General features: G+C 34.4%; 1 protein-coding gene across 2 annotated transcripts; it reads left to right on the top strand.

The window, feature by feature from the left end:
• The first annotated feature begins 2,891 nt into the window (after positions 1-2,891).
• Positions 2,892-19,988, top strand: Manea (mannosidase endo-alpha). 2 transcript variants are annotated; one of them, XM_051197936.1, is made up of 4 exons: positions 2,892-3,285; positions 5,835-5,944; positions 16,409-16,485; positions 17,503-19,988. In XM_051197936.1, the coding sequence occupies exons 1-4, from the start codon at positions 2,934-2,936 to the stop codon at positions 18,158-18,160; spliced, it is 1,197 nt and encodes a 398-aa protein (XP_051053893.1). In that variant the 5' UTR covers positions 2,892-2,933; the 3' UTR covers positions 18,161-19,988. The 2 variants fall into 2 exon arrangements, with proteins under 2 accessions (XP_051053893.1, XP_051053886.1); XM_051197929.1 differs by having other exon boundaries at positions 2,892-3,477.
• Positions 19,989-27,319: the final 7,331 nt, after the last annotated feature.

Raw genomic sequence — 27,319 nt, 5'->3', positions numbered from 1 at the left:
GATCTCTGAAGATGGAATTGGTTGTTTGCAATGATATAATAGTTATTTGAAATGAATAAAATAAGCAATACAGTAAGTAAAGGTACACATTGAGAAATTGAATTTATAAGTAAGAATAATGGGGGGAAAATATAGGCACTGTCCATAAATACAAACTTTGGTAATACATTGCTGGATCTAATAAATGAACCAGAAAGCAATCTCTCTCTCTCTTTCTTACACACACACACACACACACACACACACACACACACACACACACACACAAATCTTTAGTGTTCTTTTTGTTTCTTTCCTTGTTTACTTTAAATCTTAAGTAATATTCAGTAATTAATTTAAACACTTTTCTTCTGCCATTATTACCTTGCATTGTCCACAGAACATTTTTTTAATCAAAAACAAACAAACAAACAAATAGAAAGTCTCAGTGAATTATCCTACTTCACACAAATGGATCATTAATGTGTTTTTCAAATTCCAAACCCAGTTTTTTTTTTTTTTTGTTGTTGTTGTTATATATCCTGACCAGTGTATTTCACCTGCATACTAAGTCAGTATTTCTAAAGTTAATGCTTTAGTTCTAAATTTAATAGCTCTCCTTTCTTCATTCTCATTCATTCATTCTCTCTCGTGTGTGTGTGTGTGTGTGTGTGTGTGTGTGTGCCTGCCCACGCGCTTGTATGTTTGTTCAGCATTCAACACCATTTACTCATTCTTTATGAAATACTTAATGTAAAACAGTTTAATTTTAGGAGACAGGAGAAGAGATTACTGTTTTTTCTCATCTAGACATAGCATTGTACATGCTTTAAACATATTTCCATTTTGTGTTTGATTAATATAGTCAAGATCATATCTCAACGTAATCTTTCTGCATCTTGTCTGGTCAAAATTATCACATTCTTTAATTAAAGGGAAGGAAGGATGTGTTATTACAATCAATAGGACGGCATGCTATAGAAGCAAATCAAAGTGGCTAGTTTGTTCCATTTTTACGATCCAATCTATATCCCTGTCACATTCCTACGATAGAGCTTTCACTTGCTGACATTGTGCAGTGCTGAGCCTGAAGGACTGTATAGAATTAATCCTTCCCAGAAATAAACAGAGGTTGTGTTAAAATTTAATACTCACCTTGTATGTGCCTAGTGGGATTCTCTATTTTTATCTTCTTCCTTTTTAAGAAATGTCTCCAACATTAAAAATGTTGCCAAAATAGTATAAACAATTCCAATTCCTTTCCTTTTTCCTCCAGTTTCAATCATGTTAATACCATATGTAATTATATGTTCAGACAGCTATTCTTTAAGCAGGCTGAGAAGATTGGTTCTGGAAAGCAAAATTCATGGGTGCTTGTTTATATGAGATATTGAATATAACCTACACCCTTCCTCCTGTGTATTTCTAGACGATAAAATTCACTATCAATGTTATCTTCATAGTATTCTGTGTTGTTTAAAGTATAATAACAAGAAAAATATCTGTATATGTTTAGTATAGTTGTAAATTTCTTTGTCAGTAGCCATCTGTGAATATAGAGAACAGATGTATAGTGGATGATTATGTGTATAATGTGTGTACAAATATATGTGCATGTTTCTGCTTGTGAATTTCCTTAATATAAATTTACAAGTTTCTTCATGAAGTTAATTTTTGAACAAAATTCCACAGCACTGAATTGGAATGTCTAAAATAAGATTTGGCAGGATCAGCTGTCTTGGAAGGGATGTTGTCTGGTGGTGTCTGGAAGCTGTAGCCTCTGAATGGGAGCGCTCAGGAGAGCAAAACAACCTGATAGCACCATTAATTTATTTGTGATATGGTCTGTGTATACAACTGAATTTTGTTAAGCCTTAAGAAAAATGAGATAAAGAAAGTGGACATCAGAAAAAATGAGAAGTGACACATTGTGTCTCATATTCAGATCTTTATGGTGTGTTTGAATGTATGCATATAAGGAGGTGTGAAAGAATGGTATAGGGTATGGAACCTCAGAGGGTAGAAAGGGTGTTGAAGGAAGTGAGGATAGTAGGACACCATGGTAGTGGAAAGGAAGCTAAAGGTGGCAGAGATGCAGGGGTTTGAACAGGGGCTGGGGGACAAGAAAGAGGAAGCCAGCCATAAAAACACATCTGCTTGGCTGGGGGACAAGAAAGAGGAAGCAAGCCATAAAAACACATCTGCTTGAAAGGGCCATCAGGAAACGTACACAGTAATTTAAAATTTTAAGTTTTAATAAAAATTTGAAAAAATATTCATGATAGATGGAGCCATCAACTCCCACTGAGTCTGCCTCTCAACATTTTTGAATTAGGAGTTAAGTTTCTTAGTTGTGGTTTGGGGACGAACCATTCAGTGGTGGATGGTTGTTACCAGAATATCTAACTGTAATTGTTATTCTATTACTGCCATTAGAAAGTTTTATCTGAGCCCAGTCCATTCCCAAATAATTGAAAATGTGTAGCTATCCCTTCTTGTAATACTTACATTTTTTTCAGTTTAAGGACTGTTTTTAAAACTTTATCCCTGGATTTCAATATTTTTACTTAAAAGACTCATTAAGTTCCATTTTAAGACTTAGTTCATATATATGAATTATTGACTTTATATATTCTATATAATATAATTTATTCACATTATGAAAAATATATTTAATTTTATTAAACAGATTCCTAAGTTTCACCTGACTAAATATTATTGGCATGTCCATAGTGCTGTTTGAGCGTGTGCATGTATACATGTGCATGCATCTTTTATTTAAAAGTATTTGGTGATTTATTATAATGTATTTTGTTTATTTTTTTAATGTGGTCACTGGATTTTACTTTTCTTTTTAAATGGTGTAGAAACCATGTTGATATCATTTACTAATGATCTTTTTTCAATGAATTACAGCAAAACATTCATTATTTTGGAGTTTAAAGTATGTCATCATGACAAAATTTCGAAGAAAGACTTGCATCATTTTGTCACTTTTTATTCTTTTTATTTTCTCTCTGATGATCGGCTTGAAGATGCTGAGGCCAAATACAGCATCCATTGGAACTCCTTTTGGGCTTGACCTTCTTCCAGAACTTCATCCACCCAAAGCCCCCTTGGAAGACAAACTTGACTTCCAAAAGAGTGATAGAACCAACATGGAAACAAATACCAAGAATTTAAAAGCTGCTGGCATGACTGTGCACCCACCCAAAGCCTCTGAAGTGAACCTAGAAGAGCTGCCTCCTCCGAATTATTTTTTACATGTATTTTATTACAGTTGGTATGGAAATCCACAATTTGATGGTAAATATATACACTGGAATCATCCAGTCCTGAAGCATTGGGACCCTAGAATAGCCAAGAACTATCCACAAGGGAGACATACTCCTCCAGATGACATTGGCTCCAGTTTTTATCCTGAGTTAGGAAGTTACAGCTCTCAGGACCCATCTGTCATAGAAGCTCACATGAGACAAATGTGCTCAGCCTCAATTGGTTGGTAATTAGTTCATTTTATTTACATATATAAATAATTTGTGTGGGCAATTAAATTACTAATCATTCTTCATACTTCATTAATTAAAGTCTTTACTCATATCCCTGGATCACACTACATTTGTGCCCTGTTCTGTGTTGGTTGTTGCTTGTTATTTTTGTTTTGTATTGTTTATCTGTTTATTTTTTGGGGTGGGTTGCAGTAGTTTGAATGGAACTGGATACTTCACTTGTGCTAGGCAACCCCTCCACACCTGAGCTGTGCATGGTGCAGCTGAAAAAGCTGAGAGGACAGGGTTATGAATTCAGGGCAACAGCACCTTTCCCCTGCTCTAAAATTGTGAGCATCTTTGCCCCATTTACTGCTGACCCTGACCCCACTCCAGCAACTGTATCTGATTTCTGTCACTGTGAAGTTATGATTGTTCTGTTCCTTTATGACAGCACAATGAATTAGCTATCCTGTTTGCTTGTCTTAACTTGCACAGCACAGTATTTTGTGATTCACCTGTTGTTAAGGACATCAGTTTTAGTCATTTTTATATTGAGGATGTTGCTTCTGCAGGTGTGTTGGCCATTTCAACGGGGAGTTTTTTTTTTTTTTTCCTTTCTGTAGCATACAATTTGGCTTTATTTCTTTTAACTACTCCTTTTTCATTTCTGTGTCAGTTTCATTTTTTTATATAATGTATTAAGCTTTTTATTTAATGTCATAAAAATCTTTCCAATGACAGTGTGAGAAATGTAGAGTCTCTAGAGCCAGTGTTTGAATGTTCCACATAGCCAAGTCTGCTCTATTTCTTTGTGTTCTTTTTATTGTGCTTGCTTGTGTTTTACTCATTATTTTTTGAAACATGCTCTTGAGCTCAGGAAGAAGATTGCTTCCTGAGTGACTTTGCTCGTCTTTGCTGTTGAGAATGCTGATGCTGGCTCACACAAATATCTGCTTAAATCACAGCAGAAACACATGAGCATTGAGAGGCACAGACTGCTGCTTCCTAGAGATGATTCTCTGATAGGACCATCTATCTACTGGAACATGGGTCACCTCGTAGGGACCATATCCTTGTAGTAAACAGACTCTTGCTCCACCAACAGCCTTCCGATTGCCAATAGTTGCTCAGCTAATGGTGGTACTGGATGAGCCCTGCCCCCATCCATGGTGGAATTTTGGCTGATTTGATTTTGAGCTGTTTCTAATCTTGATTCCTTAATTTGTACAAGCTTCCCTTTATATAACATGATTTTTTCTTTCCATTTACAAAAAAAAAAAATTGTGCTATCCATTCTGTCTCTCTACTGTCCCACATTTCTTTATTTATATTTGAAGGTTTGAAGTGTTGGCTTAAGTATTTTCCCTGTAGTTAATGGTATCTCTGTAGACTGGTGTTTCTAATACCTATAGTGTAATTTCTTAATACAGAAATAAATAGGTACTTTGGGAAAGGACTCTAATTATTTGGCTCAATTAAATCTTCTTTTAAATGATATTTAATTTCTTAATACAGAAATAAATAGGTACTTTGGGAAAGAACTCCAATTATTTGGCTCAATGAAATCTTCTGTTAAATGATATTTATATGTTTAAGAAAAACCCTAGCATATGTAATAACTATAAAAATTATTAATTATAAAAATCTAGCATATAGTAATAATTGCAGAATTTTTATTCATAGTTGCCAAAAATGAAAATCAGCTAATATGTCCTTTAATAGGAAAGTGAATAAACATCCATATAACAGATATGTAACAGTAAAAACTGTGACTTACTGAGTCATAAAAAGACATAAGAGACCTAAAGTACAAATATTTAAGCAAATGAGTCCAGTTGTAGAGAGCTGTGAACTTTGATTCAAGCTATATGACATTCTAGCAAAGGTAGAATTATAGAGTGAAAAGTCAGTTACTACTGGTGGCAAATTAATGTTTATAGTAAATAAATCTGTCTGGTACTGTAATGATTAGCTTATGAACTTATGATTTTGTTAAAATTCACAAAACTTTGACACTGATAAAAGCTGTAGCCATTAGTTAACAATAATATGATGGTACTGTTTATCAAACATAGTAAATACTGCATGCGAATATGTGGATATGAATAACTGGAAAAAATGGTTAATGCCTTTGGGCATGGTGTATAAAGACTATATTTTTTTTTCTGAGTCATAATTATTCTGAAATGTGTAGTATGTTTATTTTAAAAGATATGAATTGCTTGAAATAGTACATAAAGTAACCAAATAACTGCAGTAACCCTTGAATGTACTTGGATTCATATTGCCAGTTTTGATACCCGCAGTCAGTCACTCTTGATAATTCCTGGTTGCTTTTCGTTCTTTGTTAATCTTTTCTATTAGGAGTACTGGCTCTTTCTTGGTACCCACCTCACTCAAATGATGAGAATGGAGAAGCTACTGATCATTTGGTACCAACTATTTTGGATAAAGCTCATAAATATAATCTGAAGGTACTTAATTTGTTTTCAAACTATATTTATCATTGTTAATCTTATCCTTTTGATAGTAAATTCTATTTTATGTACTCATTTTAATTAAAATTTCATATATATGTATGTATGTATATATACATATGTTCCAAATGTTACTACTTCATAAAAGTTATGTTTTAATAATTTAAATTTAAAACTTATCCAATTATAGGATACCCCTTGCTTCCATGTTTTATATTCAACTATCACATTTTGTATTGTTTTTTGATTGGGGACTCACTATGTAGCTCTGAGTGGCTTGGAACTTGTTATGTAGACCAGGTTGATGTGGAACTCACAGTAGTCCTTCTGCATTTGTCTCTCAGGTTTTGTGATTAAAGACATGCACCACTTTTTACTACGTGTTTATTAGGAAGAGAAAGGGTTGATAGATTCCTTTGTGAATACAATGTAGAAGTTAGTGAAATCAATGTCTGAATATCCTCTAAATGTTGAAAACCACTATTTCAACTATATAACTTTATAAAGTAGTTAGAAAATAAATTTGTGTCCAAACATTTTTCCTTTTTGGAATTTTAAATTAATTCTTTGAGAATTTTGTACGGTGCATTTTGTTAACAGTCACCCTATCTCGTATTAGATCCACCTACCCATCAGCTCTGTGTTCTGCCCCTCTGTCTCTCTCTATCCCATGAAGTTCAGTTTCGTGTGTACTTGGATGTTTGGCCTTCTGCTGGAGTTTGATTGGCCTACTAGGGCCCATACAAACTCTTAAAGAAAACTGAGTCTACCTCTTTCAGAAGATATCACTGCCAATAGTTCTAAAGCTAGGGATAGGACTCGATATCCATGCAGGGATTTTATCTGCTTTGAGTATGCACAAATTGTGGTGAGTTCATATGTGCAGCTAGGCTGTTATATCCAGAAAATAACTGTTTTCTGATATAGTTCTAGGTTCTGATTCTTAGAATCTTTCTACTTCCTTTTCTGCATTGATCCTTTATCCTAGTGAAGAGATGTGTGATATAGACCTACCATATAGTGCTTATTCTCTGCATTTTGACCAGTTTACCATATATTGCAAAAACAAATATTTCTGAGGGTTGAGAGATGAACTATTCTATAACAATAAGTCATCAGGAGTTTGTCTTAATACTGTGACCACTTAGCAGAATAAGAGTAGTAAGTTCTCCTTTAGGGCCTATGACCTATTGTTGGAGTTTCTTTCTAGCCTGGTCTCACAGCTGATTAGCCCCAAATAAACACATGGACTATATATTAATTATAAAACTATTGGCCAATGTCTAGGGCTCCTTATTGGCTGACTCTCTCTTAATTACTAACCCATAACTACTAATCTATGTATTTCTACATGGCCTTATCTTACCAGAGAACACCTGGTGCATCCTATCTTCCTGATCTCTACATGGAATTTTTTCGTGGCCTCTCTCTTCTGTCTCCCCAACATTCTTCTTATCTCCTAGTCCTGCCTATCTTCCAGCCTCTACTGGCCAATTTTATTCATCAACCAATAAGAGAAACATATACAGAAGAACATCCCCTATCAGTGACCTATTTAGCCATGGGGTCTTGGCTGCATAAAGGTTCTAGGTATGGATTTAATCTTAAAGAGTGGGTTTAAATCACAGGTGGCTGGCTCTCTCATGGTATTTATACTATTTCACCTGTGGTTATATGTTTTCAGGCTGGTTATTGTATTATTTGGGTTCATTGCTGGATAGGATTGTTGTGTCAGTCAGCAACTCCAGAACAAGTAAAGCTATCTGTTAGGGACAAAGCTTCCAGATTAGTATCAGCTTAATTTCTCCATATTCTGCAATTCAAGTTTGTAGTGTCTTCAGCAGTAGAATGTTAGAGTCAAGTTCTGGGGAGTAAGGAAAATTGGAAGAGTATTGACAATAAATAGTTCAACATTTAAAAAAAAATTTTTTTTCTCAGTTATGTCTCTGCTTTGTTTTGTTTTGTTTTTTAGTACGAGCTTTCTTGTGTGGCCTTGGCTGTCCTCAACTTCACTCACTCTATAGACAGGGCTGGCTGTGAACTCACAAAGATTGGCCTGCCTATGCCTCTTAAGTGCTGGGATGAAAGAATGCACCACCACTGCCTGGCTATGCTTTCTCTTCATCTTCATATCTATTATATTTGCTGTTATCTTGCTTCTATAGCTAAGATTTAAAGTTCTGTATTGACGTAAGCATCGAAATAAAAGGGGGTGGAGAACCCCTTGTCTCATTCATTGTTTTTGAGGTGATACTTTGCATCTTTCCTTCTTTATATGATAGCTGAGTGTAAGTTTGCCATATTATGTTGAAGTTAGGTACTTTCTATTCCCAGGGATTGGGGAATTGTTTGTGTTGTTTACTTGCATCATGAAAGAATATTGGGCCTTTTCTGTGTCTATTTATATAATCATGTGATTTCTATCCTTAAATCTAGTTATGTAATTTGTTATATTTGTTGATTTGCATGGTTTGAATCATCCTTGCATCCTTGAAATGAAGTCAACTAAATTATGAGAGTGATGTTTTGGATATTTTGTAGAATTTGGTTTGTTCATATTTTATAGAGAATATTTGCATCCATGTTTAACAGAAAATTGCTTTTTAAATTTCTTTTCTCTTGTGTCTTTATTTGGCTTGAATATCAGTGTAATACTTGCTTTATAAAATGGGTCTGGTAGCATTCTTTCCCCTTCTATTTTATGGAATTTAAGAAACATTAGGGATAGATCTCTAAAGTCTGGTAGATTTCAGCAGTGAATACATCTGGGGTTGGACTTTTTTACTAATTGGGAGATTTTTAGGTATGCATTCAATCTTACTGTGTATATAAACTTGTTAGTGATATTTATATCCTCTTGTTTTAATTTTAGGAAGACACACGTTCCTAGAAATGTATCTATTATTTCAAAATTATTCAAGGTATTGGAAAATATGGGTGGAAGTATGCCCTAAAGTCTTGTGTATGCCATATGTATATCCCTTCTTCCTTCCATATATTTATTAATATTAAATGACAGGTGACTCTTTTCTAGTCCTGTCTGTTTGTAATTCCAAATGCTTCCTGCATCTTTTCCTAAACTTAGGAAATTTGAAATTTTTATTTTATTGAACATACCTTTTAGTACTTTTAACTTTTCTTCTATGCCCTTGATTTGTAAATTGGTCTTTCTCACATGCTTTGCTCATAATTCCTTCTTATTTTATCTTTATTGATGCTTGAATGTTTTTGTTCATCTATTTTGTCTTCAAGCCTTGCTTTTCTGTGTTTCCTTTGATCCATTCATTGGTAAGTGTTTCCATTGAATTTTTTTCTTTTTTAGTTCTTTTTTATAGTTTTAGTTTTATATTTTGAAATTCACATAATAGATTAACAACCCTTTTCTAAAATAGGCCAAATATAAACTATTTTAGGCTTTTGGGGTTATATGACTCTGTAAATGGTATTCTTTAAATTTTCTTTAATCATATTTTTTTTTTACTGAAAATTTTCTTTGATCCTGTATATTCTGATCATGCTTTCCCCTCCCCACTTCTCCCAGATCCTCCTCACCTCTCCACCTTCATGTCCTTTTTTTTCTCTTTAAAAAACAAACAAACAAATGAAAAAACCAAGAAACTTTCACATATGCGCGCACACACACACACACACACACACACACACACACACCAAACCACACAGTTGGAAACCAAACACAGATGAATCATAACACAAATATTCTCCAAACAGGATAATATGAGATAGAAAGCCTATAAGCATAGCTTTGAATTTGTTTTGTATTGGCCATCTACTGCTGGGGATGAGGCCACTTGAAGCGTGGTTAATATACCCAGAGAGAAAACTAGTTTTTTCCTTTGCAAGTGGGTGTCAGCTGCAGAGAGCTTCTTGGATACATGTGGGTACTCAAGTTCACTTACATCACTCAGTATTGGGACTCAGTCTGATTGAACCTGTGTGGACCCTGTGTGTGGTACCACAGTCTCCAAATTTATATGTACATCATGCCTATTATGTCTGGAAGACAATGTTTCCTTGGAGTCATCTACCCTCTCTGGTTCTTACAGTCCTTCATCTCCTCTTATGTGTAGCTCCCTGAGCTCTGAGGGATGAAACATCCCACTGAGTACTTAGTATTCCAAAATTTCTTACTTTTTGTGCATTATCAAGTTGTGGGTCTCTGTGTTAGCTCCCATCTACTGCAAGAGGACACTTTTCTGAGGATGGCTGAGACACTGATTTGTGGGTATAGCATAATCTTGACAAAAATCATTTTATTGCTATGTTCCTTATGTCATAACAATAATGCTTAGTTTTCCTGTAGGCTCATGGTCCATCATGTGCCAGGTTCTGGGCTACTCAAGCCATGCCAGGCATGAGTTCCAACTCTTGGAGTGGACCTTAAATCCAATCAGACTGGAGTATCACTCGCCAATGCTTGTGTCACTATTGAATGCCTGTGTTGCAGGTATTCACTAGTTGATTGCAGGGTTTGTATCTGGGTTGGTTTTTAGCTTTCTTCTCTGGTAGTGTGTGGAATACATTCCAGTCCCAATAACATTCAGGATGAAGGGTAAAGCCTCTAGTTAGGCACGAGCTCTGCATTTCCATGATCAGTGAATTAAGCAAGTGTAATCCTCAGCAACAATTTTACACTGAATTTTTTGAGTGAGCTTTTCCCAGATTTTCACTTGTGTTTTTAAAAGTATTTCTTTATCTGTATTAAATTTGTGTTCACATCATGCCTTGCTTTCCTTATGTTATCCAGGTGTTCATTTGCATTCTCTTTTAATTATTTCAGGAAGTTATTCACATTCTTTTAGAATTTGTTCAATCTTCTTTTGTACCATTCTCTTAAATTCTTTGGTATTTCATTCTGGTCAGTCTTTGGAAAATTTAATACTGTGGAATCAGTAATTTTTGAAGGAGCCTTGAGCCATGACCTTTTGTGGTTATTGTTTCAGTGTTACTATTTGCACATCAGGGATTAGGTCATTGTGGATGTTTGTTTTATCTTCTTTATTTTTTGTATTGGAATTTGAAATTCTTTTGGCAGTTTTCTTCTGGGACTAGCTTGTAGCAGGATTAAGATGCCTTCCCCTCCTACTGCTTGTATTAGGCTTGCAATATAGCTCACATGCTGAGGAAGCATCTAGTACATTATTCAGTTCAACTCCAATAGAGTCTCTCCGGAGAAACACCACTGAAGGGGAGGCCCTACTATGAAAGCTCAGTAATAGTTGAAAACAACTGATGGGGAACGTCCTTTTATATGCTGTGAATATATACCTCTCTCATTGGTTGATGAATAAATGTTTCAGCCAATGGACAGGCAGGATTTAGCTAGGAAAGCTCTATAGGTGGGGCTACCAGAGTAGGAGAATGCTGGGAAGAGGAGCTCACAGTGAATGGTCAGGGAGACACTCTGTAGCTACCGGAAGGCAGAATGTCCAGGCTATCTGTGATAAGCCAAGACATGAGGAGATAGAGTAATAGAAATAGGTTAATAATTAAGAGAGAGAGAGCCAATAAGAACCCTGAGCCATCAAGCAGTTTATAACTAATATAATCCTCTGTGTGTTTATTTGGAACAAAACAGCTATGGGACGAGGCAGGACAGAAACTTCCATCAACAAACAACTGTCTCCTTTAACTTGACTAACCATCAGGGAATAAAGGAACAAGGATAGTAAGTATTTGTTGGGAATATTACCTACTAAACATAGACATGGGAAGACAATAAATTGAGTATGGCAAAGAATTCACATAGAATAGTAAATAGAAGAAAGGAATTGGAAAAGTATCAGGGAAAACAGATCCTAAAGATTATTGACATTGGAAAATTGTAATTATGAGTCTGTTAAGGAGGGAGTAAGAGAGAGAAAAAGATAAAATGAAGTAGAAATTAGAGAGAAAGTATATGGGTTGTAGGTTTGAGAAACCCTTGAGAAGACACAGTAGTGGAAATAGTGTTAAATCTAGTAGAGCAATGTGGAAAGTAAAAATAAATATTTATGCAAGAATATTTAAAACTAATAAAGTAAAACAAAAAATACCAGTTTAAAGTTCTTCTTTGATTAGAGCATCAGGGAAAGCCCTTTTCTGCCTGAGAAGTCTCATCAGTTTAACTTTGCTGGTAAGAGAGCTCTTTACCTTTATGTGCAGTTGAAACATGCAGGGTCTCAGTGGGAATCCATCAGTTTGCCAGCAAAGTTGAATTTCTGCCTTTTTTTTGAAAAGCAAAGTCCAGCCTTTCTTAGATGTTTTCTGATCCTTGACATGGTTTGCTGCTGCCCAGGCCAGTTCCCTTTTTCCAAGTGTAATCAGTGGCCTCCCTAACCTTGTAGGAATTTCAGTGTTGCCTGTACCAGCCATTCCTGTGTCTTTGCAGCTAACAGTTTCCAGCCTCCCGAGGCTCAGCCTGTCTGTGTCAGTGCTCTTAATATGACTTTGTTTATTCCACAGAGTTTTAGATCAGATGAACTCCCCTGAGGGGTTCTGAGGTTCTCTGGGTCTCCTCTCTTGGGGTTGGAGTTTGGAGACATGGGTATGTACGTTTTCTATGCTTCCTAGCAATATATTTAATTGCTTGTATCTTCTCCCTTGTTGCTTCAACATATTATGTGATTCCTTAGGTTAGAGGTCCTGGGTAATTTCCCACCTCTGCCTCATGCAGTTTTGTTGGTCTGTCCTTTAAAAAAAAAATTTTTTTTTTTCGTTTTTACTTTGGGAAATTTACTTTTCTGTCCTCTTTTATGAATCCAAAGTAGAGGGAGGAAGGATTTTCTTTTGTAGTTTACATTACAGTCTGTAACAGTCTGGCATATCTTGAACATATCAGTAGCCCTAAGGAAAGTCTTGAGGTAGTATCTCTCAAATGAACTGACAGTAACTGCTGCTGAACATGCTTCTGGGAGCCATTCTGGGAGCTCTCATGGGCATGTGCAGGCTGCAAATAGTCAAATCTTCAATTTCTGTGACCACAACTGAAGTTGCATAAGTTATTGGTTTAATTTGCACAGATTGGTTTAATCTGTCCAAACTCTGTCTCAATTTTGTGGCAGAGTTAAGGAAACTGAATGTTTCCCTTTAATGGTGTTTTTAAAGGTAAAGTAGTTGAAATGTCATGATACGTGAAAATAGACTGCTTTTAATTCTATTGGAAGTCCTTACGTGGAAGAGAAAAGTAACAAAGACCTCAGCCATTAATTGTCTCTGTAAACATGAACAACATACTTGTTCTGTCCATGCTTTAGATTTGATATTTAAGGACAACAAGAGATGGAATTTGATAATCTCCATTGTTTTCTTGCAAATGTTCAGATTTCCCCAGTGTTGAATACTGATTGCTTACTCTCAGTAATTCTTCAACTTAACCAAATTTATTTTGAAAACAGTTTAATGACTATACTATAATAATTTGACATTAACTTTTACAAATGTGTTTCAGATTTTTTTCTTTTTTGGTTGGGTTGAGTTTATAGTTCTCTATATTTGGAATGTATAAAGGAATTTCATTCACTTTTGTTTTTACTTGTTTAGAAATAGAGTTTCTAGGTCATGGCTATGCCTTAACACCTAAGCTTTTGCTATGACCTATTAGTTTTGACTACATAATAGCATTAGTCACTAAAACCTTGTAACTGCAGTTTTTATTAGTTTAAACTAAAAGTCATTTAGGTGAGTGTTTTAAATTATAAATGAAGAAACAAAGTTAATAAAAAGTATTTGAAAAATTAATGACTTCTTTGGCATTGCTGTTTGCAAATGTTGACAGTTTTTATTTTTTCCAAATATAAGTTAGTAAAATCTAAATTGTAAGTGGTGACTTGTTTTTTTTTTTTTTTAAGATAATTGTTTTTATATTATTTTTTGGAACATAAGCTTGAAGTACTTGTAACTGTCATTCCACAGGGAACTAAAACCACAGTTATAAGGATCAGGTTGGATCCTCTCAGCTTACTATCTCTTCTCTAGCATCCTGAGAGATAAACTATTGAAACAGTCTTTTATAGGCAATGTGTTGGAGCTTATTGTTAGGTTCTGCCACTGTTGAGCACCATTCTATCTTTTCCTTTTTAGAAAGTGTGTTTCTTGTCCTTTTGATGCCTGACCTGCTTTGGCTAATGGATTGTGAGAAAGTAGGCTGTATGCTGCATGTTTTCATGGTTTGTTTGTTTGCTTGCTTTTTTTTTTTTTTTTTTCTTATTTTAGTATGAGAAGTTCTGCCCTTCCTTAGGACCCAAATGGCCAAAACTGTGGAACTTATTTAAACTTGATCCACAGCCTACAGCAAAGACATCACAATAATGCACAGACTTTATAAGCATCAAATAAAATTAAAGGTTGAAAATTGTGGAAGTGTTTACTATATAACATCATCACATTAAATCCTAAAGTAACCAACAATCTAACAACATAAAATCAGTTGGAATTGTCAATTCTTTCCCCAAGATTGTAAGGAAAACAAACTTCTCAGTTGTTGATTACCTTGCATTTCAATAAATTTAGCTATTTTGAAGTAACAAGATCTTTAACCTTTGCGTACATCATTTGTCTAATGCTAATAGTTTATAAGCATTTATTTTTTTTTAAATGAGTGTATTTGGCAAACCTTACCTAATGGGGTGAAGTAGACCACTTAGAGTTTAATTTGACTGTTGTTTAGTTTTGCATTGAAATTGTTAATTTGTGCTTGCAGATACTCATTCATGCTGACATTCAGATTCTTTTTTGCATATCAGCAATATTAAGAAAGAGAGCTGGACATGTTTGCACACACCTGTAATCTTAGATAGGAGGTTGGCTTCAAAGCCAGCCATATCAAAATAAAACAGAAAAGGAAGAAACCAATTTTATGTCTCATGGTAAGGGAGTTTACAGTCTACTAAAGGCCAAAACCAAACACAAGTAAGTTGTAGAAAGGAACAATTACTAAGTATGTGATACTACCAGGAAGAGAATGAATCGTCTCAGTCAGGTATGACATAAAGGGTGGTACCAGGTTAATTCAAGGGATGGTAGAGTTAGGGAATAAAGTGCTGTGGCTACAGAGTTCAGAAGAGTTTTGGTGAAGACAGAATCAGAAGTGTGAAATGGAATTCTTATGATTCACATTCTCGAAAAGTAATACATGCATTTAATTTTATATATGAAATTCTGTCATTTTGAATTCATTTTAATGTTAGTGTAATGGATTTTTCTGAAAGGAAAAGTGACCAAATGCTGTCATTAATTAAGAGTAAAACATAACATTAAGTAATTAATTGAGAAGCTCTGAGTAGATGACTTGAATTTGCTGCAGTGTGTTGATCTGCACTTTACAGAAGAAGCTGATTGTTTATGGCTGCAGTTTTGAAAGCAGATTGAAAAGATGTCTTGACCTGACTTTGTTACCGGCAGAACCTTATATCATTGTGCTCTCAGAGTAGACAATAATTAATTCACTGAATGGTCTGACTTTAAAATTAATTCTATGAAAATACATTTTGCTTTAATTGGGTAATTAAAAAAAACAAGATCTAAGCTGCAGTACTATTAAAGTCTTGTCATATAGGCAGTGTCATACTGGAAATATAAGATTCAAACATTTTATTAATTAGCAATAAAATGTACTCAATATGGATAATTGAATTTTAGAATAACTTTTATGATTATCATTTCAGTTATATTATTCCCTATGCTGTGTATCTATGTTAGAGACAGTGTACAAAACAAAGCTGTTTACTAGACATAATTTGTTAAACTTGATTATGTGCAATTGATATTTGTAGTAGAAATTTTAAATATTTGTATATTTTCTGCTTTCTCCTATTATAATAGTTATATATGGGCAAATGATGGTACTTTGTGAAGCTGTTATTATTTTCTTATAAATTCTTTACTAATAAAAGAAAAGGGCATATTTAGAAGATGCCCTTTTAATGATATTAAGCAATAATTTAATCAAATATTATGTTGTTTCTATTTAAGTATAAATGTAATGGTCACATACCTAAGAAAAAAATCCATATTAATTTGAAACCTGGACATTTTGGGATTCTATTTTTTTGAAAACTATGTATGAATACAGAGTACATTCTTGTGTCTTATAAACAATACAGTCTTTCCCAATCTGTGTCATGAAAAGTAGCCTCCTAGGAAAATTTCTAATCAGATACCACACATTGATCCACAAACTGGGGGCTATTAGTAACTTACTAGACTTACGCCAACTTGTGTATTTAGAAAATGGAGTCAGTGGCTATCTAATGCAATAAGGAGGTTGAATTCATGAATATGAAACACATCACTTATGTTTAGTAATGGAAACTCTCAGTAATTGTTATCTACTAAGATTTAGTTGGTAACCACTGGGGTTCACTAAATATTACCTTAATGTTGTTGAATTGGCAACTTATTAACTATGAAAAATATATTTTCATCAATGTGCTTTCTTTAGTTGATTTTTTTCTTCTTTTTTAGGTCACTTTTCACATAGAGCCATATAGTAATCGAGATGATCAAAACATGCATAAAAATGTCAAGTATATTATAGACAAGTGAGTTTCTTCATTGTTCATAGTTATACTGTATGTTCTGATGATAATTTCTGTTATGAGTACATTAAAATGATATCTGGGAGTTGTTTATGATTGGTCATTTCTGATCATTTTACCAAGGGAAACCAAAGTACATTCTCAGGTTTCTTGCATTTCACTTTTGGCATGAATAAAGTCTGCTGCTTTAGTTATTGTCATATGCCTTAAAAGCTATTTATGATTTCCGTTCATGCTCCTTTTACATTTCTATTTTTCAAATCTTAGGAATATATATTTTGTCTTTTAAAGGAAAGTTCAGATGAAATATGAGCTAATTTCATAGCAGTGTTTGCATATCTGTCTTGGTGTGTATCTAGAATAACTAAAATAAATAATTTTATAATTAGTTTCATTCTAATAAAATATTTTGCTGATAAGATTCTCTGATTTATTTCATTTTACAAAGAATCATCTCAGCAACAAGTGGACACCTTTCACTAATGAGATAAACTGGTTTTTCCATTTGTGAAGCTCATAATAGACTTTTATAGCTTTACTCACCATTTGCTAACTTTGGCATGAGGTAATTAACCTCCTGTTTGATAGTATACCAGTGTCTTTTTTTTTCATAGAAAATAAATTTTATTTATTTTTTTTATTTAATTTTATATAACAAAGTCCAATTAAATGAAAACAAACATTTATACACAATATTTGGGAATTTGGGCGTCGTTCTTTCCAAACTACTTCCTGCTGGTAAGGGGCGCTGTCTTGGGGGATTTGAAGAAGATTCAGATATCCTAGCTGTAGTCTGTAGGGCTGTTTTGTCCAGCTGTTTGGAATAGTATACCAGTGTCTTATAATGCACAAAATTAAAATTATGTTTGCATTAGCATTATTATCCTTATGTAACTGACTCACTAAAGATTGAGAACAATGTGCTCAAGCTTCATGAATCATTTTCAGTTTCAGTGCATAGTTTTATTGTGACATAGTCTATTAGTGTTCATCCCACTTTTCTATGTGTCTCTATTGTAGATATGGAAGCCATCCAGCCTTTTATAGGTACAAGACAAGGACCGGGCAGTCTTTGCCTATGTTTTATGTCTATGATTCCTATATCACGAAGCCTAAAGTGTGGGCCAATCTGTTAACACCTTCAGGATCTCAGAGTGTTCGAAGTTCTCCATATGATGGATTGTTTATTGCACTTCTGGTAGAAGAAAAGCATAAATATGATATTCTTCAAAGTGGTTTTGATGGAATTTACACATATTTTGCCACAAATGGTTTTACATATGGCTCATCACATCAGAATTGGGCTAACCTGAAATCATTTTGTGATAAGAACAACTTGCTATTTATCCCAAGTGTAGGCCCTGGGTACATAGATACAAGCATCCGTCCTTGGAACACTAAGAACACTAGGAACCGCATCAACGGGAAGTATTATGAAGTCGGTCTAAGTGCTGCACTCCAGATACACCCGAGTTTAATTTCCATCACCTCTTTCAATGAGTGGCATGAAGGAACTCAAATTGAAAAGGCTGTCCCCAAAAGAACCACTAACACAGTATACCTGGATTACCGTCCTCACAAGCCAAGTTATTATCTAGAACTAACTCGAAAATGGTCTGAAAAATACAGTAAGGAGAGAATGACGTATGCATTAGATCAACAGCTGCCTACTTCATAATGTCTCACAGTTTATTACATCGCCTAGCTTCAGTAAACATCCCGTGTTTTGAGTTATGTAAAGAAAACTGTCAAAACCAATGTGCATTTGATAGTTACCTTTATCAACTATTTCGTTTTTACTTTTTAAAAGATGGTATTACTTGTCCTACAATGGACAATACCGTACAACGAAAACATCTGATGAGAAAGATTGTGTCTGTAACATTCCTCATGGCATAATTTTCTGAATTTCTGACTGCAATTGGAGTGTTAATGGGAGGATCTTTTAGGTTTTTGTTTTGCAGTAGAGAAAAGGCTTGCATTAGATAAAGCAGCTAACATACAGGTAAGTCATACTTACATTTGGGTCAAAAGACATAGAAGTGTGTACATTTTAGGTACATCAGAAAACAGAAATACAGACTAAAGGACAGTAGATGGTTATGCTTCATTTCCAAACTCCTCTGTGACTGAAATTTTTTAGTATTGAGAGTCTGTCTGGCTTCCCCTAGTGATCAAATTCACTTCTCAAGTTTCTTGTGAGCACAGACTTGTTATTTTTTTTAATATTTTTTAAGTTTAAATTAGAAACAATCTTATTTTACATATCAATCCCATTTCCCTCTCCCTCTGATCGTCCCATGTCCCCAACTGACCCCCCCCCCATCCACTCCCCAGGGAGAGTGAGGCCTTCCATGGGGGATCATCAAAGTCTTACATCATTTGGGGCAGGGCCTAGGCCCTCTCCAGAAACTTGTTTAAATAACAGGCTATTTTATTAATTTTCTCTATTCTATTAGTCATGTTCTACTAAAAAGACCAGCTTTGTGCAGAGCATCTGTGGTGTCATCACTCAAAGACTCAGGTGTCTATGATGCAGAGTGCTTTGGAATGTTTAATGCCCCTGGTTTGTTCTGCTTAATTAAAGACTAGAAACATTAGGAGGTAGCTTGGTAAATGTTAGTGACTGCTTCTCAGCTATGAGGAAAACCATTGTTTCTCAGTCATCAAAGATTTATCAAGTTCAGATATTCTGTTTTTAAGGTATCTTGTTAGTCCTTTTAGGTCTCATTTTCTTATTCATGTGAATCTTTTATGTTCACCAGAGACTACTGAACTGAGTAAGAAAGGATAATGTTAATATTAGAATTGTTTTCCTTTTAATTTAATTTTACCATAAATAATACAGAAAATTTACTTATCACTTAAACTAGAGATAGACAACCATTATTTTTAAGGTAACACCATTTTTTCAGTTATGTGCTCATGTGAAAGTCTTATACTTTTATACTGTTGGGTTAAAAAGAAAATGTGGGTGATCCATAGCTCTCATATGATTACAAATCGAATACTTTTATGCTAAAAATAAATTATTTTAAAAATGAGAAATCGTAAATATTGACTGAATTCAGTACTTATAACAGCAAAAACAGCTAGTCTACTTATTTTACTTAAAGGTGTTTTCTTAGTTCTACTGAGAGAATCAGTTGCATCATGTTAACAAATAATGCAGGCTAATCTCCAGAACACACAGATATTCAGAAACAGATTGCTTCTGGAATTGAACATAAAATACGCAGCAGAGGAGAAACATTTTTAGGCTAAGGGAGATATTACACATATTATACCTCTTTAAGTTTACTGAGTTCAAACATTCAGATTTTTAAAAATTAAGAGCTGGATCATTTCAGTAAATTGACTTGTGATCAATATTATAATCATTTCTTTTATAAGGTATTTAGTTTTGGGGATTAACCCATCTAATTGTTTAGATTATAAAAAAGAACCAGATCTTTTTCTGCTTCTAAGAAATAATTGTAAAAGGCTGCCCTTATTAATGTTTATCTGAGTTGTATATTAATTTGTTTTTTTCTATTATTTATGTATATAATTTCGAAAATTATTTATTTTGTTATATGTTACTTTTAATAAAAAATATAAATGAAAAATAATGTTCTTAACTGAAAATCTGTTTGTTAACTTGTGATATGTTTTACTTAATTTCTTATTAATATAGGAAAGGTACCATTTATTCCATACGAGATGGAGCACTTACAAGTTAGGTATATTCAACTTTGCCTCATATTTACATAAATGCCAATTTTTTGTTTAATTCTAGATATGTGAATTTAAATTTTAAAAAAACTTTTAAATTCTGTTATGAAATTTAAAAATATATAAAACTTAAAATTAAAAACTTTATTATAAAATTATTAAATTTTTATTGCAAAATTTAAAAATCCTATAATTTTTATTTCATTACCTCTGATGTAAAAACTAATCTAAAATAGTGAAGTAATGAGCCTCAAGAGAATAACCACACCCATAGCCATGGGCTTTGTAAATTGGTGACAGTTACTCAGTTTAATAATGATGACTTCCCAAGTTCTATAAAAACTGCAGCAACAGTTCTTTAAAACTGTCAGAGGTTATGCAGACACTAAGGGACTGCAGAAGCCAACCCAGACTACTTTACACAGCAAGGTTTTCATGATCACAGATGGAGAACAAAATATTCCATGATAAAACCAAGTTAAACATTACTTATCTGCAAACATAGCCCTACAGAAAGTATAGAAGGAAAATGCCAACCAAAGAAAATTACTGTATCCACAATAATACAGGAAATAGATGAGCTTATGGCAGCAAACCCCAAAGAAGGGAAGCAAACACACAATGCCATCACCACCACCAACACAAGTAACAGGAACTAGCAATCACTGGTCATTAATAGCCATTAATATAAATGGTATCATTTCACCTGTAAAAAGACATAGGCTAATGGATTGGATACAAAAACAGAATCCATCCTGCTGCATACAAGAAACATACCTCAAACTCACAGTCATTATCTCAGAGTAAAGGGTTGGGAAAAAGCTTTCCAATCAAATGGACCTAAGAAACAAAGAAACAAGCTGGTGTAGCTATCCTAATATCTAACAAAATAGACTCCAAACTAAAATCAATCTAAACAGATAAAGAAGGGCATTTCAGGGAAAAAAAAAAAAAAAAAAAAAAAAAAACCATCCAGAGAAAAATCTCAATTCTGAACATATATGCCCCAAATATGAGGGTGCCTGCATTTGTAAAAGAAATTGCTAAAGCTTAAATCACAAATCAAGCTCCACACACTAATAGTGGGAGAGTTCAACACCCCACTCTCACCACTGGACAGATCTGCCAGACAGAAGCTTAACAGAGAAATAAGGGAAATAACAGAGTTGATGACTCAAATGGACTTAACATATCTATAAAACATTCCACCAAACACAAAAGAATATACTTTCTTTTTCAGCACCTCATGGAACATCCTCAAAAATTGACCACATACTTGGTCAACAGAACATTGATGCAAATATACTCAATAAAATACTGGCAAATCGAATCCAAGAACACATCAGAGAAATCATCCACCATGACCAAGTAGGATTCATCTCAGAGATACAGGGATGGTTCAACATATGAAAATCTGTCAATTTAATCTACCATATAAACAAACTGAGAGAAAAAAAACCACATGATCATCTCACTAGATGCTGAAAAAGCCTTCAACAAAATACAACACCCCTTCATGATAAAGGTCTTGGAAAGAATAGGGATACAAAAAATATACCTAAACATAATAAAGGCAATATACAGTAACCCACAGCCAACATCAAACTAAATGGAGAGAAACTCAAAGCAATCACCCTGAAATCCGGAATAGACAAGGCTATCTACTCCATATCTATTCAACATAGTACTTGAAGTTCTAACTATAGCAATAAGACAACAAAAGGAGATCAAAGGGATATAAATCAGGAAAGAATAAGTCAAACATTCATTGTTCACTGATATGATAGTATGCATAAGTGACCCCAAAAGTTCTACCAGAGAACCACAACTGATAAACACCTTTAGCAAAGTGTCAAAATACAAGAATAATTCAAAAAATTTAGTAGCCCTCCTATCTATATACAGATGGAAAGAGGGCCAAGAAAGAGATCAAAGAAGCATCACTCTTCACAATAGCCACAGATAACAATATCTTGGGGTAACTCTAACCAAACAAATGAAACACCTCTATGACAAGAACTTCAAGACTTTAAAGAAAGAAATTAAGGAAGATACCAGAAAATGTAAAGATCTTCACCAACCCCACATCTGACAAAGGGCTGATCTCCAAAATATACAAAGAACTCAAGAAACTAGTCACTAAAACACCAAATGACCCTCAATACAGGAATCCAAAATGGCTGAAAGACACTTTTAAAAATGCTCAAAATCCTTAGCCATCAGAGAAATGCAAATCAAACAGCTCTGAGATACTATCTTACTCCTGTCATAATGGCTAAACCAATGACAGTTTATGCTGGAGAGATGTGGAGAAAGGGGAACACTCCTCCAATGCTGGTGGGAGTGCAAACTCATGCAGCCATTTTGGAGGCCAGCATGGGAGTTCCTCAGGAAAATGGGAATCAGTCTATCATAGGACCCGGCAATCCCACTCTTAGGTATATACCCAAATGATCCACATCCATGCAACAAGGACATATGTTCAACTATGTTCATAGCAGCACTATTTGTAATAGCAAGAACCTGGAAGCAACCTAGATGCTCCTCAACTGAAGAATGGATAAAGAAGATGTGGCACATTTATACTACTCAGCAGAAAAAAAAAAAAAAAAAAAAACAAAAACAAAAAAAAAACAAAAACAAAAAAACAATGGAATCTTAAAATTGTCAGGCAAATGGATGGATCTTGAAGAAACCATCCTAAGTGAGATAACCCAGTCACAAAAAAAGGAATGTGGTATGTACTCACACATATATGGATTTTAGGCATAACCAACGTATGATACACACCGCCAGAGAAACTAGGATACAAGGAGGAATCTAAGTAATTCATTCAAAGTCCCTCACAGAAGGATAAAGCAACAAGATCTCCTGAGCATATTGGGGGGGGGGGTCACTGAGTATAGAGAGGGAATTAGGAGAAAGAGAAGGGGAGGAGAGGAGAACATGTGGAACCAGGAAGACTGAGTCAAGCAATGAATAGATGAGAAAAAGACAAAAAAAAAAAAAAAAAAAAAAAAAAAAAAAAACCATAATAGAGGGAGCCATTATAGGTTTGAAGAGAAAACTGACTTTAAAGAAATGTTCAGAGACCTATAAGGATGACCCCAATCCTAGCAACAGTGGAAAGACTACCTTAAATGCCCTGCCCTGATAATGAGATTGATAACTAACTTATATGCCATCATAGAGCCTTCATGTACTAGTTGACAGAAACAGAAGCAGACACCCACAGCTAAACACTGAGTTCAACTCCTGTAATCCAGTTGAAGTGAGCAAGGAGTGATAAGAAAAGGGGTCAAGACCAGGCTACAGAAACCCACAGAGACAGCTGACCTGAACAAGGGGGAGCTCACGACCCCCAGACTGATAGCTGGGAAACCAGCATTGGACCAACTCAGACCCCCTGAACATGGGTCTCAGTTAGAAGGCCTGGGCAGTCTAAGGGACCTCTGACAGTGGAACCAAGATGCATGAATCTGGTGCATGAAAAGACTTTGGGAGCACTTTCCCCATGGAGGGATACTCCCTTAGCCTAAGGTAGGAGGAATATCTTAGACTCTACTCCAGATTACTTGACAGATTTTGATGATCCCTCCTGGAAGGCATCACCCTCTGTGTAGAGTGGGGTGGGCAGAATGTGATGTGGCAGGGGGGTGGGAGGGGTGGGGGACATGGAATAGAGGAAGGGAGAGGGAACTGGGATCGATATGTAACGTAAGAAAAATAATAAATCTATATTAAAATTATAAAAATAAATTTATTGTTTTGCTTTTAATTATTGTACAATTGTTAATAATAAAATGAATACTATCATGAATTACTACAGTTTTCAGGGTAATTTGTTAGTCACTGTACATTTTCAGTGACACTTTGATATTTCCTAAGTATGTTTTTACTTTTTGTGGACAAAACACCATTTTTAATCACTGACAGGCCTGTGTCACATCAGTCTCATTAGGACATACAGAGTAGTGTAGTGACGTATAAAAGAGGTAATCACTACATAGTCTGAAAGAAGGAAAAAAATTAGATCGTCATCATTCCAAATTTTGTGAAGTTTTTACGAGTACTTCTTAGTAACATACTTTATTCATAGGAATTTCAGTTTTCTTATTCTTAAAACTTTCCCAGTCCAAACAATACAATTAGCTTTTACTTGTGGGCATTACATTGTTTACATTTTTTATCAAATAAGAACACATTAATTTATTCACTGTATACCACACCTTGTTAGTAAAAAAAGAGTAACAAAGACATTTAACATTTAGTTCCTACCTTTTACTCCATTTTAATTTTGATGATGTTTTTATCTTCCTCAACTCCTCCCAGATCCTTCCACCTACCCAATTTTATGTTCTTTTTCTCTCTTTAAAAAAAAAAAACAAAACCACATAAACAAGTATCAAAACAAACAGTAAGATAAAAAGGCCACACACACACGCACACACACATACACACAAACACACGAGGGAGAGAGAGATAGAGAGAGAGATAGAGGGAGAGAGAGAGGGAGAGAGAGAGAGAGAATTGACTTTGTTGGCCAACAACTCCTGATCGTGGAGCCTGCCATAGAGTGCTGTTGATATACCCAATATCACTCCATTGGGAGAAAAACTGATTTTCCCCTTTCAAATAGCACCTTGGTTAGGAGTATCACTTTGTGTTTATTTCCTCTTCTCTGCACTGAGATGTTGTTTGGTTTGAACCTGTGCAGGTTTTGTTCATGCTGGCACGGTATCCATGGATTCATATGTTTTTCTAAACATGACTACCACTAGTTTACATTCAGTTTTTAAAATTCATTAGAATCTTCATTAGGTAATTATCTGTAACAGTAAGCCCTCTTTTACTTGCCTAGACATTTTATCAATATAAATATTCTAATGTAACTAATAATATTAATGATTTCTTCAGAATTATCCTTCTGTGTGTAGTGTAATACAAATTGTGGTATTAGGAAGAATTTTTGATATTTTGCAAAATTAAACAAATGGTTTCTAGCATTTATCCATTAAGTCCAAAATGTGGAGAGGGAAACAAAATGAACAGACAAAAAGCTGAAATGTAGTCAACAATGTAAGGAGGTTAAGGCCTGATCATCACTTACAAAATGCTTTGATCTTGATTTTCTCAGTTATCAATGAGTTTTAACATTTCTGTCTGTCTTTCCACAATGATTTAATGCCTTCATCTGTCTTAAATGACATGGGGGGAGGTAGACCCAATAGAAATACCTTGGCTACCTGTATTAAATATTCAAATAACAATAAAAATACAATACATTTAGAAAATACACATATTACTATAAAGTTAGCTTGTTTTCAAGTAAATTTCATCTATTTAATTTTCTGAGATACCTCTTAACCCCACTGTGAAATAAATGTAGACGACTTTTCATTGTATCCAGATTAGTGTTAACTTGAAATTTTCCTTGTCATTTTATGTTCTTTCACAGTGTTACAGTACATTTAGTAAGGGCACTTTATTATCTAGAGAGCTTACAAAAAGCTAAGAGTTGTAAACTTCTGAATATGAGCTTTTGTATAAAAAGAGGTTTTGAAACTTTGCAAAAGGAAACTTTAAGCACCTCAGAAATAACTTTGTACACTCTAATATGTTTAAAGAGCTTCTTAGATTTAAATTATAATCTTTTTCCAATTTGAAAAAATTGTATTTAAGAATAAATGAACATTTTCCTTTATTGAAAATAGATTTTTTTTCCCACTCAAATGATCTGTTCTGATTATGCTTTCTCCTCCATCTGTTTCTCCCAGTTCCTCCCAACATCACTTCTGATCTGGATCCATGACCTTTCTGGGTATGATCAGAAAACAAACATATTTATATGGAACATAATAAAATATAGTTAAAATAATAATTTAAAAAAGCCTAACACATCATTCAGCCACTTTGGAAATCAGTATGGCAGTTCCTCAGGAAAATGGGAACCAGTCTACCTCAAGATCCAGCAATTCCACTCTTAGGCATATACTCAAAGGATGCACATTCATACAACAATATCTGTTCAACCATGTTCATAGCATCATTATTTATAATAGCCACATCCTGGAAGCAATCTAGATGCCCCCTCAACTGAAGAATGGATAAAGAAGATATGGTACATTTACACAATGGAATATTACTCAATGGAAAAGAAAAATGGAATTTTGAAATTCACAGGGAAGTGGATAGAACTTGAAGAAACCATCCTAAGTGAGGTAACCCAGTCACAAAAAGATAAACATGGTATGTACTCACTCATATATGGATTTTAGACTTAGAGCAAAAGATCACCAGCCTATAATTCACACTGCCAGAGAAACTAGGATACAAGGAGGACTGTAAGAGAGACACATACGGTCACCCTGTGAAGAGGAAGGGGAAAAGAGCCTCTGAACAATTTGGGAGCATTGGGGAAGGGGGAGAGATGAAGGGGAAAGAGGAAGGAGAAGAGGAGGGGGAGGGGAACATGAAGGATCAGGGAGATGAATAGAGGAGCAAGGAAAGGGATACATCAATAGAGGGAGCCATTATAGGTTTAAAGAGAAATCTGGCGCTAGGATTATGGTGTTTCATCACAGAAATAGAAAACCCTAGGTAAGACAATGACAAAGTATGTAATAAATGAAAATATTTTTAAACTTTTAATAGTATTTAATAAACATTTACATTTGTCCTATTAAAATGTATAACCTTATTTAAATGATTGTTTTGCCAAATATAATGAATATGAAAACTTAATATGATATAGTTTATTTTTCCTCCTAAATATTAAATAATGTGTTTAAAATTTTAATTTAGCCCACATTTGAATTTGTATTAGCTATACTACTATTGCTCAATAGCCACCTGTAGCTACTAGTAGCTAAATCAAACAGTGTATTTGAGAATAAAAGCACTTCTCTGAGAATAGATCATATACAACTTCCTGTTAACTTATGGTTAAGAAAAATGTAATTGGTAGTTTCATATTACTTTTGAAACACTCATAAATTCAATTGGGGGGAAATGTCTAAACAAACTGATAAAACACAACTAAAGAATGTGGTTAGAGAGTTAGCTCTATTGGAAAAGCACTTAAGATTTCTAATGCTGTGAGGAGTCACCACGACCATGACAA

This window comes from Phodopus roborovskii, unplaced genomic scaffold, assembly GCF_943737965.1.
Source record: "Phodopus roborovskii unplaced genomic scaffold, PHOROB, whole genome shotgun sequence".
NCBI lineage: Eukaryota > Metazoa > Chordata > Mammalia > Rodentia > Cricetidae > Phodopus > Phodopus roborovskii.
This window is presented reverse-complemented; position numbering and strand designations above follow the sequence as displayed.